The sequence below is a fragment of the Hirundo rustica genome, chromosome 20 (genome assembly GCF_015227805.2).
Source record: "Hirundo rustica isolate bHirRus1 chromosome 20, bHirRus1.pri.v3, whole genome shotgun sequence".
In the NCBI taxonomy this organism is placed as follows: Eukaryota; Metazoa; Chordata; class Aves; order Passeriformes; family Hirundinidae; genus Hirundo; species Hirundo rustica.
This window is the reverse complement of record NC_053469.1, coordinates 3,709,500-3,734,875: the sequence shown is the minus strand read 5'-3', so window position 1 is coordinate 3,734,875 and position 25,376 is coordinate 3,709,500. Positions and strand designations below refer to the sequence as shown.

The 25,376-nt window shown below is 56.7% G+C and overlaps 2 protein-coding genes across 2 annotated transcripts; one reads left to right on the top strand and one right to left on the bottom strand.

Moving 5' to 3' along the window:
- The first annotated feature begins 36 nt into the window (after positions 1 to 36).
- On the top strand, positions 37 to 10,461 carry CACFD1 (calcium channel flower domain containing 1). Its single transcript, XM_040083056.2, has 5 exons — positions 37 to 183; positions 4,709 to 4,781; positions 5,227 to 5,352; positions 5,459 to 5,566; positions 5,935 to 10,461. The coding sequence occupies exons 1-5, from the start codon at positions 57 to 59 to the stop codon at positions 6,026 to 6,028; spliced, it is 528 nt and encodes a 175-aa protein (XP_039938990.1). The 5' UTR covers positions 37 to 56; the 3' UTR covers positions 6,029 to 10,461.
- A 297-nt stretch (positions 10,462 to 10,758) lies between these two features.
- SLC2A6 (solute carrier family 2 member 6) lies at positions 10,759 to 15,654 on the bottom strand. Its single transcript, XM_040083060.2, has 10 exons — positions 15,554 to 15,654; positions 14,930 to 15,092; positions 14,246 to 14,452; positions 13,465 to 13,564; positions 12,716 to 12,927; positions 12,447 to 12,599; positions 12,066 to 12,174; positions 11,650 to 11,823; positions 11,252 to 11,397; positions 10,759 to 11,166 (listed from the first exon to the last, which is right to left on the bottom strand). The coding sequence occupies exons 1-10, from the start codon at positions 15,652 to 15,654 to the stop codon at positions 11,011 to 11,013; spliced, it is 1,521 nt and encodes a 506-aa protein (XP_039938994.1). The 3' UTR covers positions 10,759 to 11,010.
- Between the last annotated feature and the right edge of the window lie 9,722 nt (positions 15,655 to 25,376).

The window sequence follows — 25,376 nt, the reverse complement described above, 5'->3', positions numbered from 1 at the left end:
ACACCTGGGGGCTCAGGTGGGCAGCAGGGCGCCGAGCCCCCGGCGGCCGGGGGAAGATGAGCTCGCAGGATGAGCAGTTCCCAGCGGCGGCAGCCCCCGAGCCAGCGGCCGCCTCCGCCGACGAGGGCATGACCTGGTGGTACAGGTGGCTCTGCAGGATTGCCGGGGTCATCGGGGGCGTGTGTGAGTATCCCCTTCCCTCTGCGTGTCCCCTCCTGCGCCACAGAGCTCCTCTCGGGGCCCCGCCGCCTTCGCGGGGGTGGCGTTGGCGCAGGGGGATGCTGTGCCGTGGAGGGGTTCTGGGGTGATGGGATGATGCCGGCTCTGGGCAGTGGTTTGCCGTGTTTGGGGCAGAAGGGAGAGCCCTGGAGCGGGGTGGATTCGGCTGCCCACCAGGGATGTGCGCTGTGCTCACCGAGCCTGGTGAACTTTGGCGCCCGGCAGCGGGCACGTCACGGGGCGATCTGCAAATCCCCGAGCTTCTCCTTGGATGTGGCACTCCATGTGGCACTCCTTGGCAGCGATGGGAGCAGCAGCTGAGCCCCTGCTGCTGCAGGAGGGCTGTGGGCAGGCAAATTAAATGATTTTACTACGAGCACCAGGCTCAGGGGGGGGCAGGATGGGGCTGGAAGAGTGGCCACAGGGTTTGGTTTATCCTATTTGACTTCTGGGTGTTTATATGTTCCTGCAACTTACTTGTTTTCCTCCTGTCCTGACTGTCAGAGCATGTTTCGCATTGCTCCCGTTGCTGATTGCAGAAGGCCTGCCCGTGGGTTTCACAGAAGGTGAAGAATGGTTTTGGTTTGTGCTGTGTGTTTTTAAGGGGTTTGGTAGGACACAGAGAACGGAGCTGCAGACGCAGAGCGAGTTGGCTGAGCTCAGGAATTACCTGCTGCTGAAAAAAATTTTCCCAGGGAAAGAGTCTCAGCAACTTTGCCAGAAATCAGCCTGTCCTGGAGTGCTGTTTTGCTACATTCTGTGGAGAGATTAATAGCTCTTAAAAGCAGGAGGGACTGTTATGACCGCTTAGGCTGATCTCCTGCAGAGCACAGGATGGAGAATTTCTTCTGCTTCAGGTCCACGACTTCAAGTTAAACAAGAGGGTTTCTCAGCCAGTGCAGCCAGCCCTGATTCATTCCATCAGCTGGAGCTTTGTGTCTGATCCCCCTCTCCCCCTGCCCCTTCCCATGCCTGCCTTTTGCCTTGCGTCTGTGCTGCACCACCTCACGACGTTTTTGGAGCTGGCATTTGCACCCTGTGGTATCGCTGGGCAGGCTCCTGAAAACCCTTTTTGGCCGGGCTGGTAAAACACGTGCTGCCCTCACCGTTTCGCGTGCTAGGCGCTGAGATCCTGGAGGTGTGACAGGATTTGGTGGGAGTGCTCTTACGGGGCCGAACGCCCCGGCCTGGCCGTGCCCTGCCGGAGGCCCCCGCGCTCCTGGCCCGGCCAGCAGCCAGGAGAACCAGCTGGGAAGTGTCTGTGGAGCAGGTCCCAGGTGGGGGCTCGCAGGAGCAGCGTCTTTCCCACGGGCTGTGGGAGCCTCGGCGCTTTTCCCGCGGTTTTATCCCGTGCAGAGCTCGGGGTGATGTGGATGGAGGGTGAAGAGCTGGTGGCGCTGCCAGCCTCGTGCTGCAGCAGCTCACAAGCGGCTTGAAAGCGCGAATTTCTTCTTTTCCCCTCTCTGTCCTCGCGTTTCAAAGCAGCTGAATTGTACTTGGATTATTTTCCCAACCTTTTGTTCGCGGCTCTGCGACCTCGTGGCTTGTTTTTACAGGAAAGAGGAGAGTTTTATGTCTTTGGGTGAGTCTGGGAGAAGCTTTTGGAAGAAGAGCCAGGTTCTTAACAGGGTTTGCCAAAGATTTGGGGAGTGACAGCTGGCTCTGGAGCCCTGACTGTCTCTCTTTATCAGGCAGAGGACGAGGCACAAACTCTCCTTATGAACAGGGAAAAGGGGGATTGTGGAAAAAACAAGCAATGCCCAGTGCTACCAGCATTCCTCTTCAAAATGCTGCTTGTTCAGCATCACCTTGTTGAAGGTGGATGGTTTGGAGGAGAGGTGGTGAGTGAACCAGCAAGGCTTTGCTGCTGTTCTCAGAGCTGGCTGTGAAAGAACAGAACTAATTTATAAGGATTGCGAGCAACTGGATCGTAATGCTGCCACAGGGCTGGATTATTTCTTACAGGAGGAAAAATTCCCTCAGAAAGGAAGAGAAACTTCGTTAGTGGAGGTGAGACCAGCAGACAACATCTGCCACATGCAAACACCTGCAGCCACAACTTGCTTCAGCCAGAAAAATCCGAGGGCTGGAGCGAGAACCAGACAGACAAGGTTCAGGTTCCGTTTCTGGCTCCTGCACACGCTGGCTTGGTGACCTTGGCCAAGTCCCTTCTCTCCCTTGTGTTCCTGTTTGTAATGGGACGAGGAGAGGCTGTGGCTTTTGTAAAACGCTTTAGGAGCAAAAATAGGCTTGTGTTGAGGACAGTGACCAGCTGCTGGAAATGAATAGAGCCTTTGTAGGGAAGGGTGTCCTTCCCCCCTCGTTTTAGCTCCCAGTTATTTGTGCTTCCTCAGGGACTCGAGATGGGACAGCAGTTAAACAAATGGCAGAACTCTCTGTCTCCCATAGCTTACGTGCCACTGAGCATTGTCTGCATTTTAACCCCGTTGTGAGGCCCCTGATCAAAAAGAAAATATTTTAAAAAGAAATCTCTGGCTTGGCAGGGGTGGGATCAGCTCCTGCCCCGGTGGCACAGGGATGTACCAGGCTGCTGTGGGACGAGCAGCTCTGCAAAGGAGGCCCAAGGTCAGCGAGTCTGTGTCCCTGTGGCTGTTGGCAGCAGCTCTGGGGGCAGTGCTCCTGTGATCCCAAACCTTTGGCTCCTTCCCTGCTGCTCCACGCTCCTGCTGACGTGGGGCTTGCTCAGCTCTGCTTCCTGGGTCATTCGTCCTCCGGCAACCCTGCCCTGCTGAGCCAGGACTGCTGCAGGGACACGGTGCTGCAGGGCTGTTTTGGAGTGAATGGGGACAAAACCAAACCAGAAACCTGGCAAAACAACCCCTGGTTGGTTTGATTAGGAGAAAAAAACTCACTTGGGGAAAGAACATTCTGCTTCCCTTGGTTTGTTGTGTGGTGGAGACCTGCTGGGAGCTGCCTGGGCCTCTGTGCTCTGCTAACCCTGCTGAGCAGGGCAGGGTCCTGGCCCTGCTCTGGCTGTGTTGGGGGATAGTTGAGAGGTTTTGCTCCTCTGCTAATTATAAAGTGCCAGAAAGTCACTCAGCGTTATTGTCAGGAATGTCCTTTCCTGGGGGGACAATGAGTGCCACATGCCTGGGGGGCTTCCTCCAAGCTCCTCTTCCATCAGCATCCAAGGGTTTGGTGCTCACAGGGAATTAGATTCCCCCCGTTTTGTGCCCTGCTCTCCCTGCTGCTCACAGCTCCCAGGAATGCTGCTTGCCATTGCTCCTCTCCAGCTGTTTGTACGTGTAACCATGAACATCCCACCCCAGTGCCTCAGTTTCCCCTGCAGTGTGGGGACACTGACACTGATCCCTGTGGGATGGGAGGATGAGAAGTGCCCTTGGAGCACAGACATTAGCACATCCTCTGGCATATCCCCTCTGCTAGGTGATCTTGCTCTTGCAGGAACCTCCAAAAAATTTTGGCTCCTGTGGGGTTGGTTCTAGGAAGTGTTAAAAAATAACATTTTCTGGTGTTTCCTAAGACTGGGAGGTCACTTGCTCGACCTTCAGTCTGTCCTGTCATTGCCTGCAATTCTGCTTCCCAGCCTGGTAAACAAGGAGAACTGTTTTTAAAGGAACTTTGAGGATTCAGCAGCGACTGCTTGTGCCAGGCGTTTGAAGGTCAGGGCTGCTCACAGCAGCTCTGCCCAGGGATCCCTTTAGCAGACACCCGAAATCCTCGATCCAGGGCCGGTCTCATCCTCAGAGAGGGACTCTGCTGCTCTCCATCATGCCCAGGACGGCCTTTAAAGGCTGTAGAATTAATTTTAGCTGGAGTTTTGCAGTGTGATGCTGTTTGCTGAGTGTCCCCTGCCCTCCCGCCTGGGCTCGAGTTCCCGGTGCCGGCTCTGGCATTGGCAGAGGGAAGGGGCCGTATCAGGTGCCAGGAACACTCTGCAAGTTTAATGAGGCAGCAAGGAGGTGGATGCAGCTCAGCTGGGTCGCTGCTGCCTGGTTCCTCTCCCTGAGTTACAGAGCCAGGAGCGCTGGGGTTATTTTGGGCTTTATTCACTTCCTTTTGTATCAGCAGAGACCCGAACTTGGCTCCTTTCTGCCCATCTCTGGTGAAGCTGCACAGAGCCAGCAGTGAGTGGCAGAGGCTGGGCTCACCTCTGCTGTATTTATGATTTGCCCGTGTGCAGATCATGTTTTTGCTGAACTTGCCCTGTGCTGCTCAGGGGTGGAACCCGCTGGCACTGCTCGTCTACCTTGGGACAGAGCAGTAGTGATTCCTTGGCACGTGAAATCCAGGCGCGCGTCCTGGATTCCACGTGGGAGCAAATGTTGTCCTACACAAGGGAAATAATTGTTGGAACAGCTCTCAGAGCAAGAGGATACCAGAGGAGGGCTCTTCCCTGCATTCCAGGCTCCTTTTGGGCCGCCAGATCCTTCCCCCCACCATCCTGTGCTGGCCAAGGGCGTACAGGTTTGCTCACGGTGGTCACTGACAACCTTTTTCTTTCCAGCCTGTGCCTGTGCTGGTCTCTGGAACTGTGTCACCATCAACCCCCTGAACATCGCGGCCGGCGTGTGGATGATGTGAGCAGGGTTTCTTTCCATTTTCCTGCGGGGAGGGAGGTGTTGTTAACCAGACCCCACCGAGGGGGGCAAAGCTGCCCTGCTCGGGCAGTGGATGGAGGTGAAACCTCCATCAGGCTCTGGGAATTGCCAGGTCTTACTCCATCAGGCGGGACGAGACGTTAGGTTTATTCTGTTTATGTTATTCCTTTAGGCATTTTTAGGTAAATACCTAGATAACCTTGTCCGAAATAAGTCCGGGGCAGCAGGGGTTGGAAATCTTTAAATTTGGAAATTTATTTGGAAATTTGGAAATTATCAAGAGGTGGGGGGAGCACAGCGGGGCCCAGCCTCACCCTTCCCTTCACCTGCACGGAGCACGGAGCCTCCGCTCCCCGTGGGCCTGGCTGACCCCCGCTCGGGGGGATTCAGAGGCGGGATTAACTCTGCTTTGCTCTCTCCGGAGGCTCAACGCCTTCGTCCTGTTCCTGTGCGAGGCCCCTTTCTGCTGCCAGTTCATCGAGTTCGCCAACGCCGTGTCCGCCAGGGCCGACCGGCTGCGGGCCTGGCAGAAGGCGGCTTTCTACTGCGGGTGAGGACGCTGCCGGGGGCTCCCTGCGGGCGCATCCCGGGGAAGGATCATCCCCGCGTGCCGTGGGGAGCGCGGCCCGGCGCTGAGGGCTGCCCCTGTCTTCCAGGATGGCCGTGTTCCCCGTCATGCTCAGCCTGACGCTGACCACGCTCTTCGGCAACGCCGTCGCCTTCGCCACCGGCGTGCTCTACGGTCTGTCGGCGCTTGGGAAGAAGTAAGAGAGGTCCAGCTGCTCGTGGAGGGCAGGGAACGGGGCGGGGATGGAGCTGTGTTTGTCTCCCTGAAAGGCTCTGCTTTCCTCCGGCGCAAAGCGTGCTGAGGGGTAAATGCGGGAGGAGGAAATGGCGCTCACCTCAGAGCCCTGGGAGGGAAGGTTGCTGAAGCTCTGAGCTTTTGGGAGTTCAGATCGGGTTGTCCCGAGGGTGCCACTCTTCTTTCTGCAGCTGTTGGGCGGACGGGACCCAGCTCTGGGGCAGAGAGCAGCTTTGGGGGTTGGGGAGGGCTGGCAAGTTTCGCTCCTGGAATCCCTTGGCACGGAGAGCCAGGCCCCAGCTGGGACAATCTCTGCCCTTCTCTCCACAGGGGAGATGCCATCTCCTACGCCCGGATCCACCAGCAGCAGAAGCAGATGGATGAAGAGAAGCTCACGGGGAGCCTGGAGGGACAGGCTCTCTGAAGGACACCAGCTCGGGGCAGCATCTCCTGGACACTGAGATGGTGAAGACGTGGAAGCCCACGCTGCCCTTCCCTCGGTCCTCTCCACTCCCTGCTGCACCACCATTTCCCTGGATGCTGCAGCAACTGGAAATCTCAGGGGCTGGGGCAGGCTGTGTCCTCTCCTCACACCAGCAGCCAGACCTCAGCACGTCGCTCCTTCTCTCCTCAACCCTCAACCCGCTATCTCACAGTGCCCCTATTTTTTAATATTTTTTTTCCTTTTTGCTGCAGAGGTGCTGGCTCTCTGAGTGCTGCTTTCCCAGCCTTTTATTTTTTTTATTTTATTTTTGGAGTGCCCTGTGGATGGGTGAGGAGGGACAGAGCACCTGGCAGTGCAGGTTCCATGTGTTTAGGAACGCTCCCTGGGATCGCCCCTCGCAGGTACAACACCTAACCCAGGCTTTGCAAAACCCCCTGGAGCTTAAGCTTGGTCTTCTTCCAGTATTTTAATTATGGGAGCAGGCCCTGGAGGCATCGCTGCTTGGGGAAAGGACTTCCAGCAAAAACCCAAAGGAAGATAAAATCCATCTCCGCAGGGGAGCTGCCAGAGCTGCTGGGCAGATCCTGGGACCTTCAAAGCTTCCTCTGGATACAGCTGCAGGCAGTTACTGCAATTTACTTAAATTCTAAAATTAATTACTTTGTCTTAATAAGGGAACTTTTCTTAATCGTCACACTTTCACTGGGACAGAAGGGAAACATTTGCTATACCTCAGCTGAAGAGGATGCTGTTTCTTGAGCCACGTGGGATTTTTTGCTGGTGTGAGGGTCACTGATGTGCAAGAACATTCCTGCCTCCTGAGCCTGGGACTCTGCTCTGTTTCCCCGCCTCTGTGAAGGGACCTGCTCTTTGCTTGCCTGGCGCAGCCTTTCCCTTTGGGATTGTGTTTTTTTGCATCGATCCTGAGCTGGTTTTGGACGGGGAGGTGGCACATCCTCCCTGTGCAAACACAGGGGAGGCTGCACCGTTTCAGTGTGGACAGCTGAGATGTTTTACTTTGCTATTCCAGGCTCTTTCTGTGGTTTTCACATTGTATTTTCTGTTTGCTTTGTACCATGCAGGACGAATCTGCTGGCTAAGTGCAGATCCCCCTCTTCTCATCACAGTTTGTCCTGGGGATTTTAATTTATTTGGATTTTATATGGTTGCTTTTTGTTTTGGTTAGGAAAAAGGGGAATAATTTATTTCTAGTTATTTATGTATTTTGATGGGACTCGTTTTCTCTGGATATAGGAGAAAGGAGTTCTCTGTCTCCTGTCCTTCACAGGGCTGCCTCATTTCACCAGGGGTCTCTGAACCCAGGGACAGCCCTGGCTGCTGCAAAATCCAATGCCAGCCTTCAGAGTGTTTCTCAGACTCTTCAAAGAAAGTGTGTTGTCCTCTGACCCCTTTGTCTTGTTCTGGGCCGCAGACACACTGTGTCTTCCCCCTGTTCTGGAAGGGAAAAAGGAGGAAAAGTGGGCTGTAAGTGCTGGATTGGGACAGCCACCAGCACTCTGTGTCCCCACTGGAATCCTTGGGTGCAGAGGGCTTGTGCTGTGGTCTGAGCAATGCTGCTGGAGGCCGAGTGCTGTCTGTCAGAGGGGTCTGTCCGTGCTGAAAGCTCTCCTTAGACCCTGCCCTCCCGTGAGCTGCTGCTCCTTCCCTGCAGCTCAGGAGCTGTGAGGATTCCCACCAGTCAGGACCTCCAGAGGCCCCTGCAGCTGGATGTGGGCAGACTTTTTGGTGCAAATCCCCTTTCCCTGCTGCCTTTGGGCTTGGATTGCTCCAGCACCCCTTGTCTGGGGTGCAGAGCAGGCACCACCAGCCTGGATTTTTAGTTTTTATTTTTTTTTCCCATAAAGGCAGCTTTTCTCCATAAAAGCTGTGCTGGTTTGGAGCCCCCAGCCCTTGGCTGATCCCTGGTGCTGAATGCAATGCACGGGCCATTGGCCCACAGCCTGCAGGGATGGATGCTGCAGCAGGAATGCGGGATATTCCAATGGGAATAACCTCTGGGCGGTGCAAGGGCAGAGTCCTGCCCCGGGAATGGGCTCATCCTTTGATTTCAGGGGGGCGTGGGGAGTTCTGTAGAGTTTAGTAGAGGAATGTTGCAGGCTGATGCATGTCAGTGTCTCTGGTAGTGACAGCTTTGCTCTGTGAGTAGTTCTGCAGTAGCTTTAGTGTCAGGAGGAGAAAGGCAAAGCACGGCTCAAAGGGCTGAGACTTCCAGGGTGCCCTGAGCAAGCACAGAGCTGGTGGGACCCTCGCTGGCCTCATCTGTCCCTCCTCCTGCCGTGGTCCCTGGGGCTGGGGCAGGTGGGTGCTGCTCTGGGTCACCTGCAGGGCTCCTTGGCACGCTCTGCTCCCCTGGCACCCAGGCAGAAGTGCCAGCAGCGCTGTCACGGGTTTGTGACCCTGGGGCTGAGGCAAAGGAGAAACCTGCACCCGTGAGCGGGTGGCAAAGCTCAGCCCCGAGCTGGAAATGAGCCTCAGGGGCTCCCCTGAAAGAGCTGAGCTGGAGCCTTTGGCCGCAGTGCTTGGAGTGTCTGTGCCTGTCACAACTGGAGGCGTCTCACACCCGCGCTCCAAGGGTGCTCACCCCTGCGGGGGCCCGCCTGGAGTGGGAACCCTTGGGAATTTTGGAACCATCGTTGCAGACGGGCTTGGTGGCAGCTCCCGTGGCTTGTGAGAGCTGCAGTGACAGCCAGGGGATGGTCTCACCTCGGTGTGGTGGGGATAGGAGGGAGCTGTGGAGTTGTAGCATGGCAGTAGTTAAACGCCAGCGCATGGTGGTCGTTAGTTGTGTTCAGAGGCACCCTCGGGGTGCTTGGAGCTGTGCAAGGACAAATGAAGTTCAAACCCTGCTCTGGAGGTTTCACAGGCTCGACCCAGCCCCTGCTGAGGGCATCCAGGCCGGGTGGCTGATCCGCAGGGAGCGGGTTCTGCTCTCCAGGCCTTGGGAAGGAGACGATGTGAGGGCTCAGGGGCGGGGGATGCGCTGAGGACAGCGAGAGCGGGAGGACGCTGGGGAGCAGTGGCCCGTCACACAGCAGTCACCAGGGCAGCATTTGTGCGCTGTGCCACCCTTCCATGCCTCTGCCACTCGTGTGTGGCAGCCCCGTGTCCCCCGGGGCACCAAGGGCAGAGCAGAGCTTGCTGCTCTGGGCAGGAGCTGCTTTTGTAACACCCATTGATTCTGTGTGTGTGCAGTGAATAAAAACACCGTTCTACCTCCGGAAAGAGCCACTGTGATTTCTCAGACTCATAAAAGTTGTAGCAAAAGCCCTCGGACTTGCTATGCAGAAGAAAGGAGGTCACTCAGAAAGTGCTCCTCCGGTGAGGTTCTCTCAGGAGCTGAAGAGTCCAACCTCGTTTCCTAGTGGGGCACTTCCTCCTTAGGCTGAGCCCTGGGAAGCTCAATTCATCTCTGTCATTTTTTTTCCTCAGGAAAAAACATCCACTGTCTTCAGGGAAGGGTTTCACTGAAGTGAAGATATCAAGACCTGGTCCATAGCCATGTGAGAAAGAGAATGCTCGAGCACAGGGCTGCCAGAAATCCTGATCTTCAGAAGGTCAGTGGAAACCAGAGGCTCTTGAGACCTCTCATAGTCAGGCCATGCTTAGAAAAAGTTGTGTTCCAGCCAGGGCTGAACATCTTTCTGGAAAAGGGTCTCAGCAGCAAAGAGTAGGTTTAATACTGAATGTTTTCTGTGGTTTTTTTTTTTGGCCCACCACTCTCCCTCTGTCCTAGGCTGTTTTAAATTAATGCTGTGACAAAGCACATCTTCTCTTAGGTGATTTCTCATCTCCTGCTGCAGGAGATCAAAATGGCAGCTGGCACATCTGGAGGGCTGGATCAAACACACCCTGCTTCCTTGTGACAGCAGGCTGAACATCCCAGAACAGCCCTGGGGGTGCCAAGTGCATTTCAGGAGCTTGGGCACGTCATGCCCCAGCTCAGTCTCTGTGTTTCTGCCCTTTTGGGAGGAGCCAGGCTGGACTGAGCAAGGCCATTTGTTCCTCACAGCCCTAACCACCTCCTGCAGCCTGTTTTACCTCGGGTTAGCTCTAAAAAATAATTATAAAAAAAAGTTCTTAATCTTGCAGGACACACAGGAAAGGGGTAAGACTGATTTGCTACTAACTATGCAGTTGAAATCTCAAAGTGATGGAGGTGGAGGCACGTCCACCTCCCTCTTTGTGGGTGGGTCAAACCCCAGGGTGGGAAGGACCCAGCCCAGAACAAAGCGTTGTCGGTACTCTCTGTGTCTTTCCCACAGGGAATCACTTGCACTACAGCTGAATGTTTGTCTGTTCCCATTCTTTCGTCCCGAGTTTTCTTTGTGAACTGTATTTGGTCTTGTTCATTAGGCTTCTAGTGTAATGTGTGTTTTTAGAGCAATAAAACCTGGCAGCTTTTTATACAAACGATCTGGCTCTGCCTCTTTCACGGTCCTCGAGCGCCTGAGACCCCTCCGAGGAGCTGCAGGCTGCTGTGTCCCCTTGTCACAGCCCTGCTCTGCCTCTCCCCTCCTTCCCTTCTCTGCAAATCAAGGCAATGCCTTGCAGTTGGAGGAAAAACTGTTTTATTCCTGCAGCTACACGATGAGCTTTTGGCAGAACGGCTCCGGCTGTAAACTCAGCTCCAGCCAAGCCCTCAGACTCTGGGGCTGCTGAGCCAGGGACAGCCGTGGTGTCCTGTCCACAGCCACACCTTTATTCTTCCAGGACACCTTTACCTGCAGCCTGGCCCTGCTGGTGACCTGCTCCCCTCCCAGGTGTGCAGGGAGCAGCAGGTGGTGTTGGGTGACAGGAAGAGAAGGTAAAGTTCCAGCTGGGGACTTCTACAGCCGGAGCAAGGCGATCATCGCTGCCCTTTCCTCTCGCACGGGGAGCTCCAGCACCCACCTCCAGCAGCACGGGTTTGCTTTGCCCTCCAGCCTGGGCAAGGGCAGCTCCTACCTCAGGAACGACCTCCGGCCGGTCCTGAAAAAGGCCTCGATCTGCTCCAGGGACCTGCCTTTGGTTTCAGGGACACAGCAGCCTGTGAATAAGATGTTCCCGGCGCTGATGACAGCGAAGAACAGGAAGGGCACCTCGAGGCCGAAGGCGTTCTGGAAAGTGAGGCAGAAATCAGCCGAGAGCTGGTGCAGAGAGGGGCTGGGGAGGGGCTGCTGGACACCCCCGGGCAGTACCCACCACGACTGGGAGGAAGAACTGGGTCAGGGTGAAGGCTGTCAGCCAGCTCACCACCACACAGAGGCCCGAGGCGACCCCACGGGCTTTGAGAGGGAGGATCTCCGACATCAGCAGCCAAGTGATGGGGCCCCAGCCCATGGCGTAACCTGCAGGGCAGGAGGGGAAGGGGCTCAGGCTTTGAAGGTCACTGAGGAGCGCAGAAGAGCCCTGAGCGATCCTGCTCTGCAACCCCAACAATCATTATCCCTCCCATTCGTGACATTCCTCAAAGTGGCGTCAGATGCCGCCTTTCTTGCTCTTCCCAGGGACATCTGCCTTCCTCCCAGCTCCAAACCCAATCTCCTTGCTCCACGTCACCCTCCCCTGGCTCCGGGCAGTCCTGTGCTGTCTGCACCTACCCATGATGAAGAACATGGTTGCCAGGAGGGGGATGAGGGTGATGTAGTTTGTTGGCTCGGCGGCGAGGCCGGCAGAGCTCGCCACGGTCGCGTTGGCAGCGGTGCCGTTGTGAGAAGCTGGCACCCAGTGGATGTAGAGCCCCATGGTCAGGTTGGAGACCAACATGACCCCAGCTGTGGAGAGAGGCAACAGCACCGTGGGAATGATGGGAGAGTGATCCTCTCTCCATGCCAAGCTCCTGGGAATGCCCCTGCTGAGGAGCTGAACTGCCACCAAGGGAAGGAGACCTCCCTGCCTCCCTTCCTGAGCCCTGCAGGGCTGAAGTTTCCACTCCTGCACGCTTGCAGAGCTCCTGAAAATCCCTCAATGAGAGCTTCCCTTGGGAAGGGAGTGGGAGAAGTGGAGGGAGCCGTACCTGATACAAAAAGGAGAATCTTCCTCCCAGCTTTATCCATCGACACAGCAGCGATGGCCACCGCAGACAGGCGAACCAGGCCCACCAGAGCTGCGTCGTACTCTGGTTTCTGCAAAAACCAGTGGGGAAGCTGAGCTGGGGGAAGGGGCAGGTTCCTACAGCTGCTAAGGACTTGGCCAAAGATGCTGTCCCAGTAGGAGACTGGAGATGATGTGCCTGAAGCTCAGAGCAGGGACGCAGCGGGGCCAGTCCTGCTCCCCATCCTCCCCTCAGCATTTTACAGGGCAGGTCCTTTAAAAAAGGGGTTTATGTCTGTAGGGAACTGGGAGCATTGGGCAACCCTCCCTAAAGGCCCAGGCAGGAGCTGAACCCAGGGCTCACCAGGATGACAGATGTTTTCTTGAATATTGGCTGCAGGTACACGAGGATGCAGGTGACCCCCGAGAGCTGCTGCAGGAACCTCATTCCCGCCGCGATCAGGATGGGCTTGTAAAGGAAGGGATCCTTGAGCTCAGCACAGGAAACACGACGGCTCTGGAGGGGGCAAAGGCAGAAACACGAAGTGACAACACCCCTGGGAACCACCTGGCATCCAGAGGGTGTTGCCCAGGGAATGGATTTTGTAGTCTCCACGTGCTGAGCTTCCTCACCTGCTTCCTCACGCTGTCCTTGATCTGCTCGTACTCCCGGGCATAATCTGTGTCCTCGCCCCGCAGCCAGCACAGGGAGCCCAGGGCCTCCTCCTCCTTGCCCTGGGAGAGCAGGAACCGGGGCGAGTTGGGCATGAAGCAGAGCAGGAGGACCATGGCAAACACCGGCACCTCCCCGGCCACGGCCAGCCAGCGCCAGTCCAGGACCAGCCCTGCCAGAGCAGCACAGTCAGGGGGAAAACACTCAGGATGGGTGTCCTGACCTTGCCTCCACCTGGCAACCCCAGTGATTTAATTTAATAAACCCAGCAGGAAGAAATAGCGATAATAAAAAAACAAGATTTCAAATGTATTCTCTCCTATTACGGCAGCATTCCCAGCAGTACGATATGGGGAAATTCCAGCAAATCTGAGAGTATCCAGCAAGGTTCTGCAGCAGCCAGGGCATGTGCTGGCAGGTGATGCACAGGGATATCGCCCTGTGCTGCCCTTCAGCCCTGGCAGAACCTCATCAGGACCCAGAGCTGCGAGCACAGCGCTGGCCACAGCTGCGTGTGCGCTGTGGATTCATCCCTCGGAGCACACACACACCCGGGCTCGGGGCAGGAATGACCCTGTCCAGCCCCCTCAGCCCAGCTGTGGTGCTGGCTGCGAGGGGAACAAGCCCTGCCCTTGCTGAGGTTGTTTATTTTAACCTCCCCCTCCCCACAGTCTTGCCCTGGACGCGGGGACACCAGGGAGATACTTGCCCAGCGCGTAGAGGACGAGGGAGCCCAGCACTGCCATGATCTGGGGACAGGCGCCCAGCATCCCCCTGACCCCCGGGTGGGAGATCTCCGAGATGTAAACCTGGGCAGGGACAACACACGCTTCACAGGGCTGCCACATCCCCTCGTCCCCACTGCTCCCGCCCTCTGTCCCCTCGCAGTCACAGGGGAAACCCGAATTGCTGGGGAATTCATTTCCCTCTCGGGGTGGGGATCTGACGGTTCCGGAGGAGAGGACAGCCTGGCCGGCAGCACCGCTCCCCTCCTCCCCGCGGGGCGGGAGAAGTGCTCCAGTGCCTCCCTGACTGGAAAGAGGTGCCCTGGTGTTACTCAACCCCCTCCTTCCCCTCCTGTGAAACACGAGGGTGGTGTTTGGGAGGAAATAACTGCTGGGAGGAGCGGGGGCTGGGGGCCTGCCTTCTCTTTCCTGCACGCCAGGAAATCCAGCACCAACGGGCTCAACTCCGTGCCGGGGCTGCGAGGCGGGCACACCCTCCCCTCCCCATCCCCATCCCATCCCCATCCCATCCCATCCCATCCCATCCCATCCCATCCCATCCCATCCCATCCCATCCCATCCCATCCCATCCCATCCCATCCCATCCCATCCCCGGGGGCTGCCCTGCTGCATCCTGCCCGTCCCCACTCGCCCGGACACAGCCCTGGGGCTCCGCTGATGCCTCGGAAAAGCAGCGGGGTGCCCCAGCATCATCCCCGCGCTGACCCGCAGCACCTCCTGCCCCGCGTTCCCCTGGCACGTTACCGGGATGGAGGCGGAGGTCACTCCGCCGGCATAGCCCGTCAGCACCCGGCCCAGCAGCAGCATCCAGAGGCCCTGGGCTCCGGCCAGCAGCGCGTATCCCAGCGCCGAGGGCACAGCCGAGAACATGATGCTCAGCTTGCGGCCCAGGCAGTCGTTGAGCAGCATCGTGCTGAGCCCGCCCGCCGCCGCTCCCAGCGTGAACACCGACTGCGGGGCATGAGGAGGGGCTCTGTGAGAGCCTGGCATCCCCCCGGGCATCCCCCGGCTGTGCCCCCAGCTCCTCACCCCGAACCGGGGCTCTGTGAGAGCCTGGCATCCCCCGGCTGTGCCCCCACCCTGACAGGGATAACCGCGCTCCTCACCCCGTACTGGGCTCTGTGTGAGCCTGGCATCCCCCGGCTCTGCCCCCATCCTTTTCCCAGCTCCTCACCCCGAACCGGGGCTCTGTGAGAGCCTGGCATCCCCCGGCTCTGCCCCCATCCTTTTCCCAGCTCCTCACCCCGAACCAGGGCACTGAGAGAGCCTGGCACCCCCCGGCCGTGCCCCCAGCTCCTCACCCCGAACCGGGGCTCTGTGAGAGCCTGGCACCCCCCGGCCGTGCCCCCAGCTCCTCACCCCGAACCGGGGCTCTGTGAGAGCCTGGCACCCCCCGGGCATCCCCCGGCTGTGCCCCCAGCTCCTCACCCCGAACCAGGGCGCCGTGTGCTGGTCCAGCCTCAGCGCAGCGCTGGGATGAGCCTCCAGGGCGGGGATGACGGGGGAGGGATAAACCAGCGCGAAGCCGAAGCTGAAGTTGCCCAGGACGGCGGCGAACACGGCCAGGTAGAGCCGCTTGTTGTGGAGGCTCCTGAGGGAGGCACCGAGAGGCGCGGACGTGTTGGGTGCCCGCAGAAACTCAAACCCCGCTTCCCCCGGCCTTTGCCGAGGCTCCGGTGACACCCACGGAGGGATTTTCCTGGGAAGCGGCCCTGCACAGCCCCAGGCTGGCGGGGTTTCTCTGAGCTCCTGCTGCACCTCTGTGCCAGGCAGTTTCCAGGGGGTTCAACAAAGCAAGAAAAGCAGAAGCTGGAGCTGGGTGGCACCGAGGACCCAGCGGCGGGCGGTTCATCCCAGCAGAGCGAGGAAAAAATTCTGTCAAAGCCCCCCAGCAGGACCTCATGCCCCCATGGGAGTCACACAAACCCATCACGCTTCCAGGCGCGCTCATCCAGCCGCCTTGGGCAGGGTGAGATCCCGCTTCCGAGCAGCTCCGGCGCGGCAGGAATACGGAGCAGCGCTTCCCGCAGCTCCCCCCAGGCTGGCCCTCACCTCAGGTACTCCTTGTCGAGCCTCCCGGCAGCGCTCTGCGGGAAGGTGCGGTACGAGGAGCTGGATTTCCTCACCAGGGGCTGGCGGTCACCGCGCTCCATGGCCCCGCGGGGCTGCGGCCGTGCCGGCTCGGGGCGGATGCCGGGGCTGCCCAGGGGAAGGGGAGGAAGAGGCAGCTGAAAGCGAAAGGGGAGAGGCTGCCTGGCCTTGCCAAATCAGAGAAATCTCTGCCTCGTGGGCTTGCACCCCGCTGCCCCTCAGCAGGAAGCTGGGGCGGGGGGGGGACGGAAAACCAGCAGGAGGAGGGAGAGCAGCGAGGTGACGGTGGCGGTGACAGAGGTGTCCTGCAGGCTTCACCCTGCCCAGCCCCACGGACACCAAACCCTCCCACGGCTGTGACACTTGCAGGGATGGTCCTCGCAGAGCTGTGCCCGCCTTCGCTAAGGCCACGACCCTGCCACTGAGGAACTGGCCCGGTTCTATTTACGAGGGAAAATTCCGTCTGTGGGAGCCTCCAGGGCCCGGAGAAAGGGTTTTCAGTGTAGAACAGAGGTGGGGAAGAGGAAGGAGAGGAAAGCAGAGGGAGGTGAACATGGAGTGGGTGTGAGGAGCAGGGGATGGGGATGAAGGCAGCGATGAGGATGGAAAAGGAGAGGGCAGCATCTCTGCCACAATGGGTGGGTCCCAGGCTGATTTCCCCTCACCCTGAATCCCCCCAACCCCAGAGGGCTCCTTGGGCAGCGTTGTGCTGGGGGATCAGCAGGTTTTGGGAGGCTGCAAAGTCCAAGCTCATGCTGTAGGAAAGGGCTGTGTCTTGCTGGCCCTGAACCCAAAGCCTCTTGGATTTAATTACCAAAAGGTCCATTTCCCCAAACTGCTGCAGTGCTCCTCTTGTTTCCATCATTCCCCTTGGGCCCCGGTGCTTTTTGGGACACGTGGATGGTTCCTGCACCCCCAGTCCTGCGTGGGAGCTGCAGTGACACCTCCGGAGCTGCTGGGTCTTCCCTGCGTGCAAACTGCTTCTCCTTCTGCAGCCACCAAGAGCTGCCTTTACCGTCCGGTCCTGCAGGGGATTTACAGCTGACTCAGGCACTCGGGGCTCTGATTTCCCCGGAGGAAGAAAGGTCACGGACTGGGGGAGCAGAGGGGTGGGCAAGACAGCTCATCCAAAGAAATCCCAGCTCTGCGCTGGTCTGAGCAGGGAGCTCACAGCAGACGTGGAGCTGGTCCCTGTGCCCAGGGCTGCCCTTCCATCAGCAGACACCACCAGCTTCCTCCCCTGCTCCATGAATTTGGGCTGGCTTCCACGGCGTGATTTTGCAGCATCCACCCCCGAAACACGGAGGGTTCTCCAGTTTCTGCGCAGATTTGTCAACTGCTTCAAGCAGGAAATTACTTTGTGTCTTGAAAACCCTCCAAGCACCTGTAACGCCGGGGAGCTCGGGGGGAGCTGCTGTCTGTGCTGCTCTGGGCTCGGGGCTGAGCCCCCGGGCAGAGCTGTCCCTGAGTGTCCCCTGAGGGAAGAGAGTCCCTTGGGTGTGCTGGCGCAGGTCCTTGCACCACAGCTCTGCCCTTTGTTTTGTTTTTGTTTTTTTTTTTTTCCTAAAAGTGCATTTTTTTTGAGAGGAATAAAGGAGCCACCACCTTGCTCCAGGTCTCCCTGAGCTGCTGTGGGTCCTTCCAGAGCAGACGAGGGGTGGGTCAGCTGGAAGCAGCCTCAGTTGTCTCTGGTGGGCTGTGCCCGGCCATCCTCGCATGGCAGTGGCTCCTGCACGTCTGCAGCGAATAGCAGCTCCGGGGTGAGCTGGGGCGGGCTGAGGTGCCCACTTTGGGAAAGCAGAGCAACCCCGGGCTGATTAAAGGGCAATCTGGTTTTGTTGAGAGCTGTTGGCTGCCTCGGATGAGTGATGCATTGCTCCGGCTCCCCAGGACCTTCCTCCCCCCCGACAGCTGGGAGATAGATCACGAACATATGCAAAAAAAGAACCAGCATCAAAGCCACTTGGCAACTCAGCTAAGCCAATTCATAAATTAATTTCTATCCCTCTTGTAAAGGAGAAATCAGTCACTCCTCGGGGCTATCCATCTCTATCGCTCATCTGGCCACATCCTTTCATAAATCTTGCCGTGAGTCTGAGCTGGTGAGTTCTGGGGCAGGATGGAAGAACGCCCGGTGCCTGTGCTGGGTCGAGGCTGCCTCAGGGCTGGTTTGCCCTGGGCTGGGGCAGGGATGGTTCTCTCTGCACCCCCCACATCCTGAGGCTGGAGCAGAGCTGGGGTTTTGCAGCGTGGTGCTGCTTACTGGGTGATTTCGGGGAGGGTGGTCCCTGCTGAGGAGCCATCAGGGTGGTGCTGAGGTGCAATGATGAGATATTTCCTTGCAAACCAGCGTGTGCTGGGTTGGCAGAGCCGTGCAGGAGGTGCCTGGTGGCTGCTGGGGACACATGGGCTGAGGGTGGGTGCTCGGTGGGGTCTGGCCTGCTGTTGGATACCCCTGGCTGGTGGAACTGGGGGACTCCCAGCTCAGGAAGCAGCTCCAGCCGCTCCTCCCACAGCTTCCCAAAGCACCATGGCTTTGGAAAACAATGCCTGAACCCCCAGCTCCCCGTGGGCATCAGCACCTGGAGCCCAGCTTGGCTCTTCCAGCCAGGCAGACAGAGCTCAGCTCTTCCCTGGCTGAATCCCTCACCCCACTCCCCCTGCAGAGGAGAAAATCACCACCTTTCAGGCTGCCATCTGTTTATTTTGTCGGACCCTGAACTCGCTGAAACTTCTTTCGATGGATGAAGGAACGCAGAGTAGAAGAACAGAGCCTGGCAGGCTGCAGGGTGAGTGGAAAATAGTTTTTCGGGGCTTTCTGGAGTTTGAAGGCCTGATGATGGATGTGCATGCGAGGGATGGTAATGGCTTTGTAAGTATCCAAGCTCAGAGCCGAGGAATAGCTCTGCCTAATAGACTGAGAAATGCGTGTGGGACAGGATCCTCCCCGCTCCGACACCGAGATGAGTGATGGGGTGCTGCAGGTTTTGGGAAGAGAGGCTGGCATGGGCTGCATGTATTGGAAAAAAAGGTGCAGCTAATTTTGAACTCATACTCGATCTCTGCTGCGAATGCATTGGAAAAAGCTGCATCTCGCCTCGGAATGAGATCTGAGAGCGGCTCGCCGTGGTTCTGACCTGCTGGGCAGGGCTGGTGCTCCCTGTGCCTCCTGGCTTCCCCCTTCCTGCCCTCCCACTCTGCTCCCAGCCCCCAGACCTACTGACAAAAGTGATGGCTTTATGTGGAAATTTTGTGGGGGTAAATATTTGCCTGTCAGCAGGGCTGGGTCTGGGCGCGATTTCTCATGTGCCATTTGGAAATGACATTTCCAAACAAAATTAGAATTTCCCATTGAGGTTATTTGGGGGTTTTTTTGTTGTTTGTAAGTTAGAAAATGGTTGAATTTGGGGGATTTCCTTGTTGCCATTCAAATGGAAGAGTTGTTCATCTCTCCATGCTTGGAGTGAAGGATTTTAGTGTCCCACTTCCAGCCCAGGAGCTGGGATGAGCTGGAAGATGTGTGTGTGCCTTTCAGCTGGGTGGGGGATGTACCAAAAGTGGGATATTTCAACCTGCTTCTGGGACTTTTTTGGAGGTCTCGTGACCCACAAACTCCAGTGGCCGAGGGTACAAGTGAAACTGGGACAGCGGATAAAAAGGGGACGTGGGGAAAGGTTCTGGCTTTCCAGCCCTTCCTCTGCCATGCAGTGGCTTTGTCACTCACTGTGGCGTGTGTGACAGCTTTGGGGTGAGCAGTGTCAGGGCAGGACACTCCTCTGGATGTCCCCAGGGCTGTGGTGGCTCCTGGGAGCGGGAGGGGTCCCTGGATGTCCTTGTCCCCCTTGGATCTGTCCTGGACGCCGTGGTCGGGGTCACCTGTGCAGTGACAAACGCAGGGCTGGGTGTCCCCAAGGACGCTGCGCTTTTGGGTTTTCCACAAAATCCAGCGCTGGGCAGGATGAGCGGGGATGTGGCTGCTTCCAGCTGGGATGGGCCCCGATGGCTCAGTGCCCTGGTGCTGAGCCAGGATGGGGTTTGGGTGCTGGCTGAAGCCTGGTGAGCACAGGGTGCACATCCTGGAGAATCCCAGGGCAGGGATTGAGAGGCTGATGGTGACCTGTGACCTTGGGACAATGACTGTGCCACTGCCAGGCTCAGCCCCACACCCAGGATGCAGCCACAGGGGCTAAAAATTAAATTTTGAGAGCAAACACCAGAAATACCCTGCACAACCAGAGGCACCAGCAAGGTTTTGGACACTCTGTGTTAGCTGGCAGATGGCAGGATAAATAAAATTATTTGAAGAAGAATTTTGAGTGCACTTTTATTTTTATTGTGTCTCATTGGAGCTGCTGGACCAGGCTTTGGAGCAGTGATGCCACAACCTGGGTTTTTTGGATCCCCCTTCACTTGCCCACTTCTGCTGAGTGTTTTGAAGTTACTTGATGGCAAGGACTGGACTTCCTTACACTTGGGACAAAAAATCTCCCCCCTAAATTCCTGAGAGCTGCTGCCTGCTCCTTCCTTGGCTCTGTGTGGGTTTTGCCTGTTTAAAAAGATTTTAAAACACACAAAAAAAAAAAAAAAAAAAAAAAAAAAGAGGAAAACAAAACATATCATTTCCTTGCTTTAATGTGAGCCAATTATGGCTCGCAGGCTGTTAACTTCATCACCACTTCTTCCAACAAAGCCCTTGGTAAAACAAACCACAGCAGAGCTGCCTTCCCTGGACCTGCTGTCCGTCACAGCCTCGAGCCACGGCATTTCATCCATCCTCCCAGGCTGGAAAAAAACACCCCAAAAACCAAACCCCAGTGGCTCTGTCCCACACATGCCCGCTAAAATTTCCCAGCACTTGTCGTACATGTGCTGACGGATCCCAACTGGAAAGGAGATTAGGGCTCAGACTCCCGCGCTGGGCTGTCTGCCCCTCCTAATGAGGAACACATTGGAGCGCGGCCGTGGCTCCAAATGGCAAAATCAGGAGGGTTTGGGAGGCTGGAGGGTGCCAGGGCGTGGGGCAGAGGGGTTGGAGTGTGCCAGGGTGGGGTGCTGAACCCAGGGGACGGCAGGGGCTGGGGACGCCTGAGCTGCTGCGCGTCGGCGGGGGGGGCTGGCACAGGGAGTCCTGGCACAGGGAATCCTGGCACAGGGAATCCTGGCACAGGGAAGCCTGGCACAGGGATCCAGGGATGCTCCGTGGGATGCTGTGCTGCCCTCGGGGGGCTCCTGTCCCTGCAGTGTCCTGCCCATCGCCCCCAGTCGCAGCTGGAGGCAGGCTCTGACCCCTCCAATCTGGGCACCGCTGGTTTTGGGGATCTGGAGCCCGGTGGGGCCCAGCCCTGGTGAAACCCCACGTGCTGTGGGGCACCTTCGGTGTGGGGTTTCCCAGCTGCTTCACCTTGGGAAGAAAAATGCTCATGGCGTTTACCAGCCTGTCAAAACCATCCCCAGGAGCACGGTGCAGGGCTCCTGATTTTCCCAGCTTTGGCCACAGCCATTTCCCTGGAGCTTTGCACTGGGACCCACAGACCCTGAGCCCGTTTGCATCCCCATCTCCTGAACTGCTCCATCCCCTGGCTGGGATCCAGGGCAGGAATATAAATAATTTATTTTTATTTTATTTTTATTTTTATTTTTATTTTTATTTTTATTTTCTTCTTTTTGTTTTTGTTTTTATTTTTCTTTTTCTTATTCTTTTTATTTTTTATTTCTTTATTTTTATTTTTATTTTTATTTTATTTATATTTTATTTTTTGTTTTATTTTAATTTTTTTTATTTTTTATTTTTTATTTTTATTTATATTTTTTAAATTTTTTATTTTTATTTTTATTTTGTGGATGATTTAGGGCTTTGGGCAGACCTAATGCGGCCTTCTCCCTCCCTCTGCTGCAGAATCCTACAAAAAGGCCAAGACGAGCTGGGGTTCCCATGCAAGGGCCAGCGGGAGGCAGCTGCATCCTCAAAGCAGAAGAATCAGGAGCTTCTGATTTAGAGGCAACTTTTAACCTGCTTATCCTGCGGTCAGAAAATCTCGTGGATGAAATTTGGAGTGAAAGCAGAGACCTGGAAGCACAGTTCTGCCCCGCTGCTGATCTGTAAATGGGGTAATCTTGTTACAGCCACCTGTTAGTCCTGCAGTGACCCTTGAGGATTTCTGGGCAGATATTACGTTATTTTAAGGGCATAACAGTGCCCTGTCCTGTGACCCTGGGCTGTCCCCAACACCCCAGCCCTCAGCTGCTTTCCCATTTGATATCACTGAAAGTGGCACCAAATATCTTCAATCAAACCACAGTGGACTGGAGGTTTTGGAAGCTCAGGGTGCACCAGGCTTTTACTCAGGGACCTTTAGGGCGAGCCCTACAGACATTAGAAAAATCCTCAGGCGCCTTCGTGACTTTGATATCTCTCAATTTTGTGACTGGATAGAGGAGAAAAAACCCCAAAACGCGTCCTTGCCATGGAGTTATCTCAGAGCCATGTGCCCGTGCCGCGGAGCTCCTTTCCCTCCCCGGCAGCTTTGTCCCAAACCCCGCAGGCCGCGTGTCCCCTGCAGCCCCTGAACTCTCGGTCACCCTCAGCCGCCGCGGCAGGTAGGGCTGACCCCAAAACTCATTTCCCTTGGGAAAGCCTCCTAAGCCCCCCGCGCATCCCGCCGCCCCCCGGGTCCCTAACGGGTGAGCCAGAGCTTGCGCAGGAGGATGGGATGAGAAAACCCGGGAGCGTTTTGGATGTCGGGTGTCACCCCCCGCTCGGTCCCTGTCCCCTCGCGGGTGCTCCCTGGAGCTTTGGGGTGTTTGGAGCCCCTGGGGCCGTGCCCATGTCTGGAGGAGCTCATGTGAAAGCCATTAAGGAGCGTAAGGAAAGGGAGCACGACGGTTGGGAATGGTTTTGTTTGGGTTTCTAAAACGTGCGCATGAAAACACTGTGTGGTTTTCTGACAAATTTGAACCAGCGCTGCTCAATCCGCTCCAGCGCTGCTACTGTTGATCTTGCAGACTGTAAAGCATTTATTGGAGCTGCTTGAGGCGAACTTAAGCATCTGTGGAATAACAAGTCCAGGAAGTAATTGCATCCACAAGGAAAATATTTTTATGTATAATTCAGTGACCCATTTTATAAACATTGCGGTTCCACCTTGGACTTTTTTTTTGGTATCCTTTTTTTTTTTTTCCCCCTTTTTTTTTTTTTTTAACCCGCAGCCTTTCCTCTCCGAGCGTCTGGGTTTAGTGATCCGTGTGGGGCTGTGTTTGGCGGCTCTGTGGTGAGGGTTTGGCGTGGCGTGGGGCGGGAAGTGGAGGGGAAAACCCTGGTGCTGCAGGGAGATGAGGATCCGGCTCCAAAGGTGGCACCGCAGTGCTCCAGGGAAGCAGAGACAGCGTGGATTGCTCCTGCTGAGCTTGGCAGGCACCGAGGAATTGTTTCAGGGCAAAGGCTTTTCTTTCTTCCTTAGCAAACCAGCTTTACGAGAAGATGAGTCACTTCCAGCCTGGGTGGCACAGCGCTCGCACGGGGCTGGGGACCTGCGGGCTCCACGGCCTCTTTTTGGGTTTTGGGGGTTTCATTTCCAGTAGAAATTCACCCCTGCCCCTCCTCGCTCACCCCAGGAGCTCTGTTGGCTCTCTCAGCACAGGTGGGAGCTGGAAGGAGCTGCCCCACAAAGACCTTTGGGCAGGACAGGCCTGTCCCCTGGCAGCCTGGGCACGGCCACTTTGGGGGCCAGCACTGGGTACGGGTGTTAAAATGGGTGACAGCTTAGAAATAGATGTGCCCTGACAAACGGACAAAGTTATGAAAAGATAAAGCTGCAAAACACTGTGTTAAAATGACACCGAATTTTTGTAGGGGTAATATTGGCACCTTACCCAGGGTGGAGCTGCCCCTCCTGGGGAGCGGGGGATTGACGGCGTGGGATCTTGCTCCCCCTCTTCTTGCCATGGATTCGTTGGCATCTTTTCCCCTCGGGAGGAATGAAAGTTTGACTCAAACGGAGTGGTGAAAGGCCTGTGGCTGCTGTGCCATAGGACCGGCGGCACCTCCGGTGTCCCCATCCTCGCTGCGGCACCGTGGGGACCTGACTGAGCCCCTGTCGGTGCCTGTGCTGCTGGGATGGACCCGCCACCTCCATCCCACCTCCCGTCCCTCTCTCTGTCCCTGTGCACCAAACAAAGCCTGGCAGGGCTGAAAATCACAGGGTGAAGCTCAAGTATGAGGTGCCAGGCAGAGCCTCCCTTGCTTTTCCCATCGCTCCCATCTCCCTCAAACTGCTCTGCCCTGCCCAGGGAGCAGCGATGCCAAGGGCAGCCACAGCCCCGGGGCCAGGACTCGCTCCAGGAGGGAGAAGGAAACAAAACAAAACAGGCTTGGAAGTAAATATTATCTGAATATAGAGGAACGCGATGTTTCTTCATACGGGTCTAGAATTTCTGCCTTTTAACAGCTAACCTTGACTCAGCCAATATCCACAACATGCAGCTCTGGCCAAAATATGCTGGGCCTTAAAGCACCACAACAGCTGTTTTTCTTGCTAAAATATGACATTAAATTTTTTTGGACGGCTGGATGCTTCCTTGATGGAAGTGGAATAAGGGGCTATTTCTCCTCTCGCTCTTCCCCCACCGCTCCAGCTTTTCCTCCTCCTTCCGTGCGGGGCGATAACGCCGGAGCCTTTGCAGATATCCCGCGTGGGCAGGCGGCCGCTGCAGCCCGGGGGAGGGGGCTGCTGCTCCCTGAGCCCCCCCTCCTTACTGCTGGATCCCTCCCACGCCCCGGCAGGACCCGTGCCAGCAGCAGATTCAGCCCTGACATCTTGTTTTGCCGATGGTTTGTAGGACGTCAAAAAATTTCTGCCCTTAGGTTAAGGGCGCTGGTTGAGGGGCTGGGGCTGGCGGGTTTTGTGCTTCGGAAGATCTGTTGCCACAAAAGGGACAGTCTGGGGCTTTCCAAGAGCTCCAGCTGCGGTCGGTGGGGTGGGGCAGGAGCCTGGTGCCCACATCTGAGAGAGCCAGTGCTGGTCCCTGTCCCTGAGCTGAGCAATATTTGGAGAAATGGGCGGTGGCGTGAGCTGGCGCTGGCTGGGATCTGCCCTGCTTTGTCCCGGGACACCAGTGAGGACTTGTGCAGGGTTTGGAGCGCTGCAAACTGAGCTGCAGCCGCCTTTGCCCTGGTGGTGGTGTCACCTGGTGTGACAGGTGCCTTTCTGGACAGCCCGTCCGTGGATGAGCTGCGGTGCTCAGGGTACAACAGGCACAGAGCAGGGGATTTGCAGTGGAATCACCGCCCTGAAACACAGGAATGGCCGTGGAGGGAGCAGGGATTTGTGGTGGCTGGTGACAGCACGGTGACTCTGCTCGTCAGTGCTGCGGCCATCCACAAGCAGCATCACCCAGTGCACCTGTCTGTGCCTCTGGGGCTCACTCACACCTGGGGGGTGGTGTGGCAATTTCAGGATGGGGTTCTGCTCCCCTTGTCCCCACCCCAGGGGCTGTCACTCCTCGCCCATCTTCCTGTGCACAGCTGAGCACAAACTCAACTCCCTGCCCTCCACGCCTCATCCTCCTCTCCTTTCCCCTTTATTTTAAAGACCAGCTCAATTCTAACGGGAGGCAGAAGAATTTTTCAAGTGGGGAGGTGGCAACTAAACCAGCACGAGAGTCCCACTGCCCGGAGCCTCTCGGGCTCATGGATTTCCTCTGGATAACCCAGCGAGGTGCGGCACGGGCACGTTCCCCATTCCTCCTCTCATTCCCGTGACAATCCCACCGTGGGACTTTTATTTCT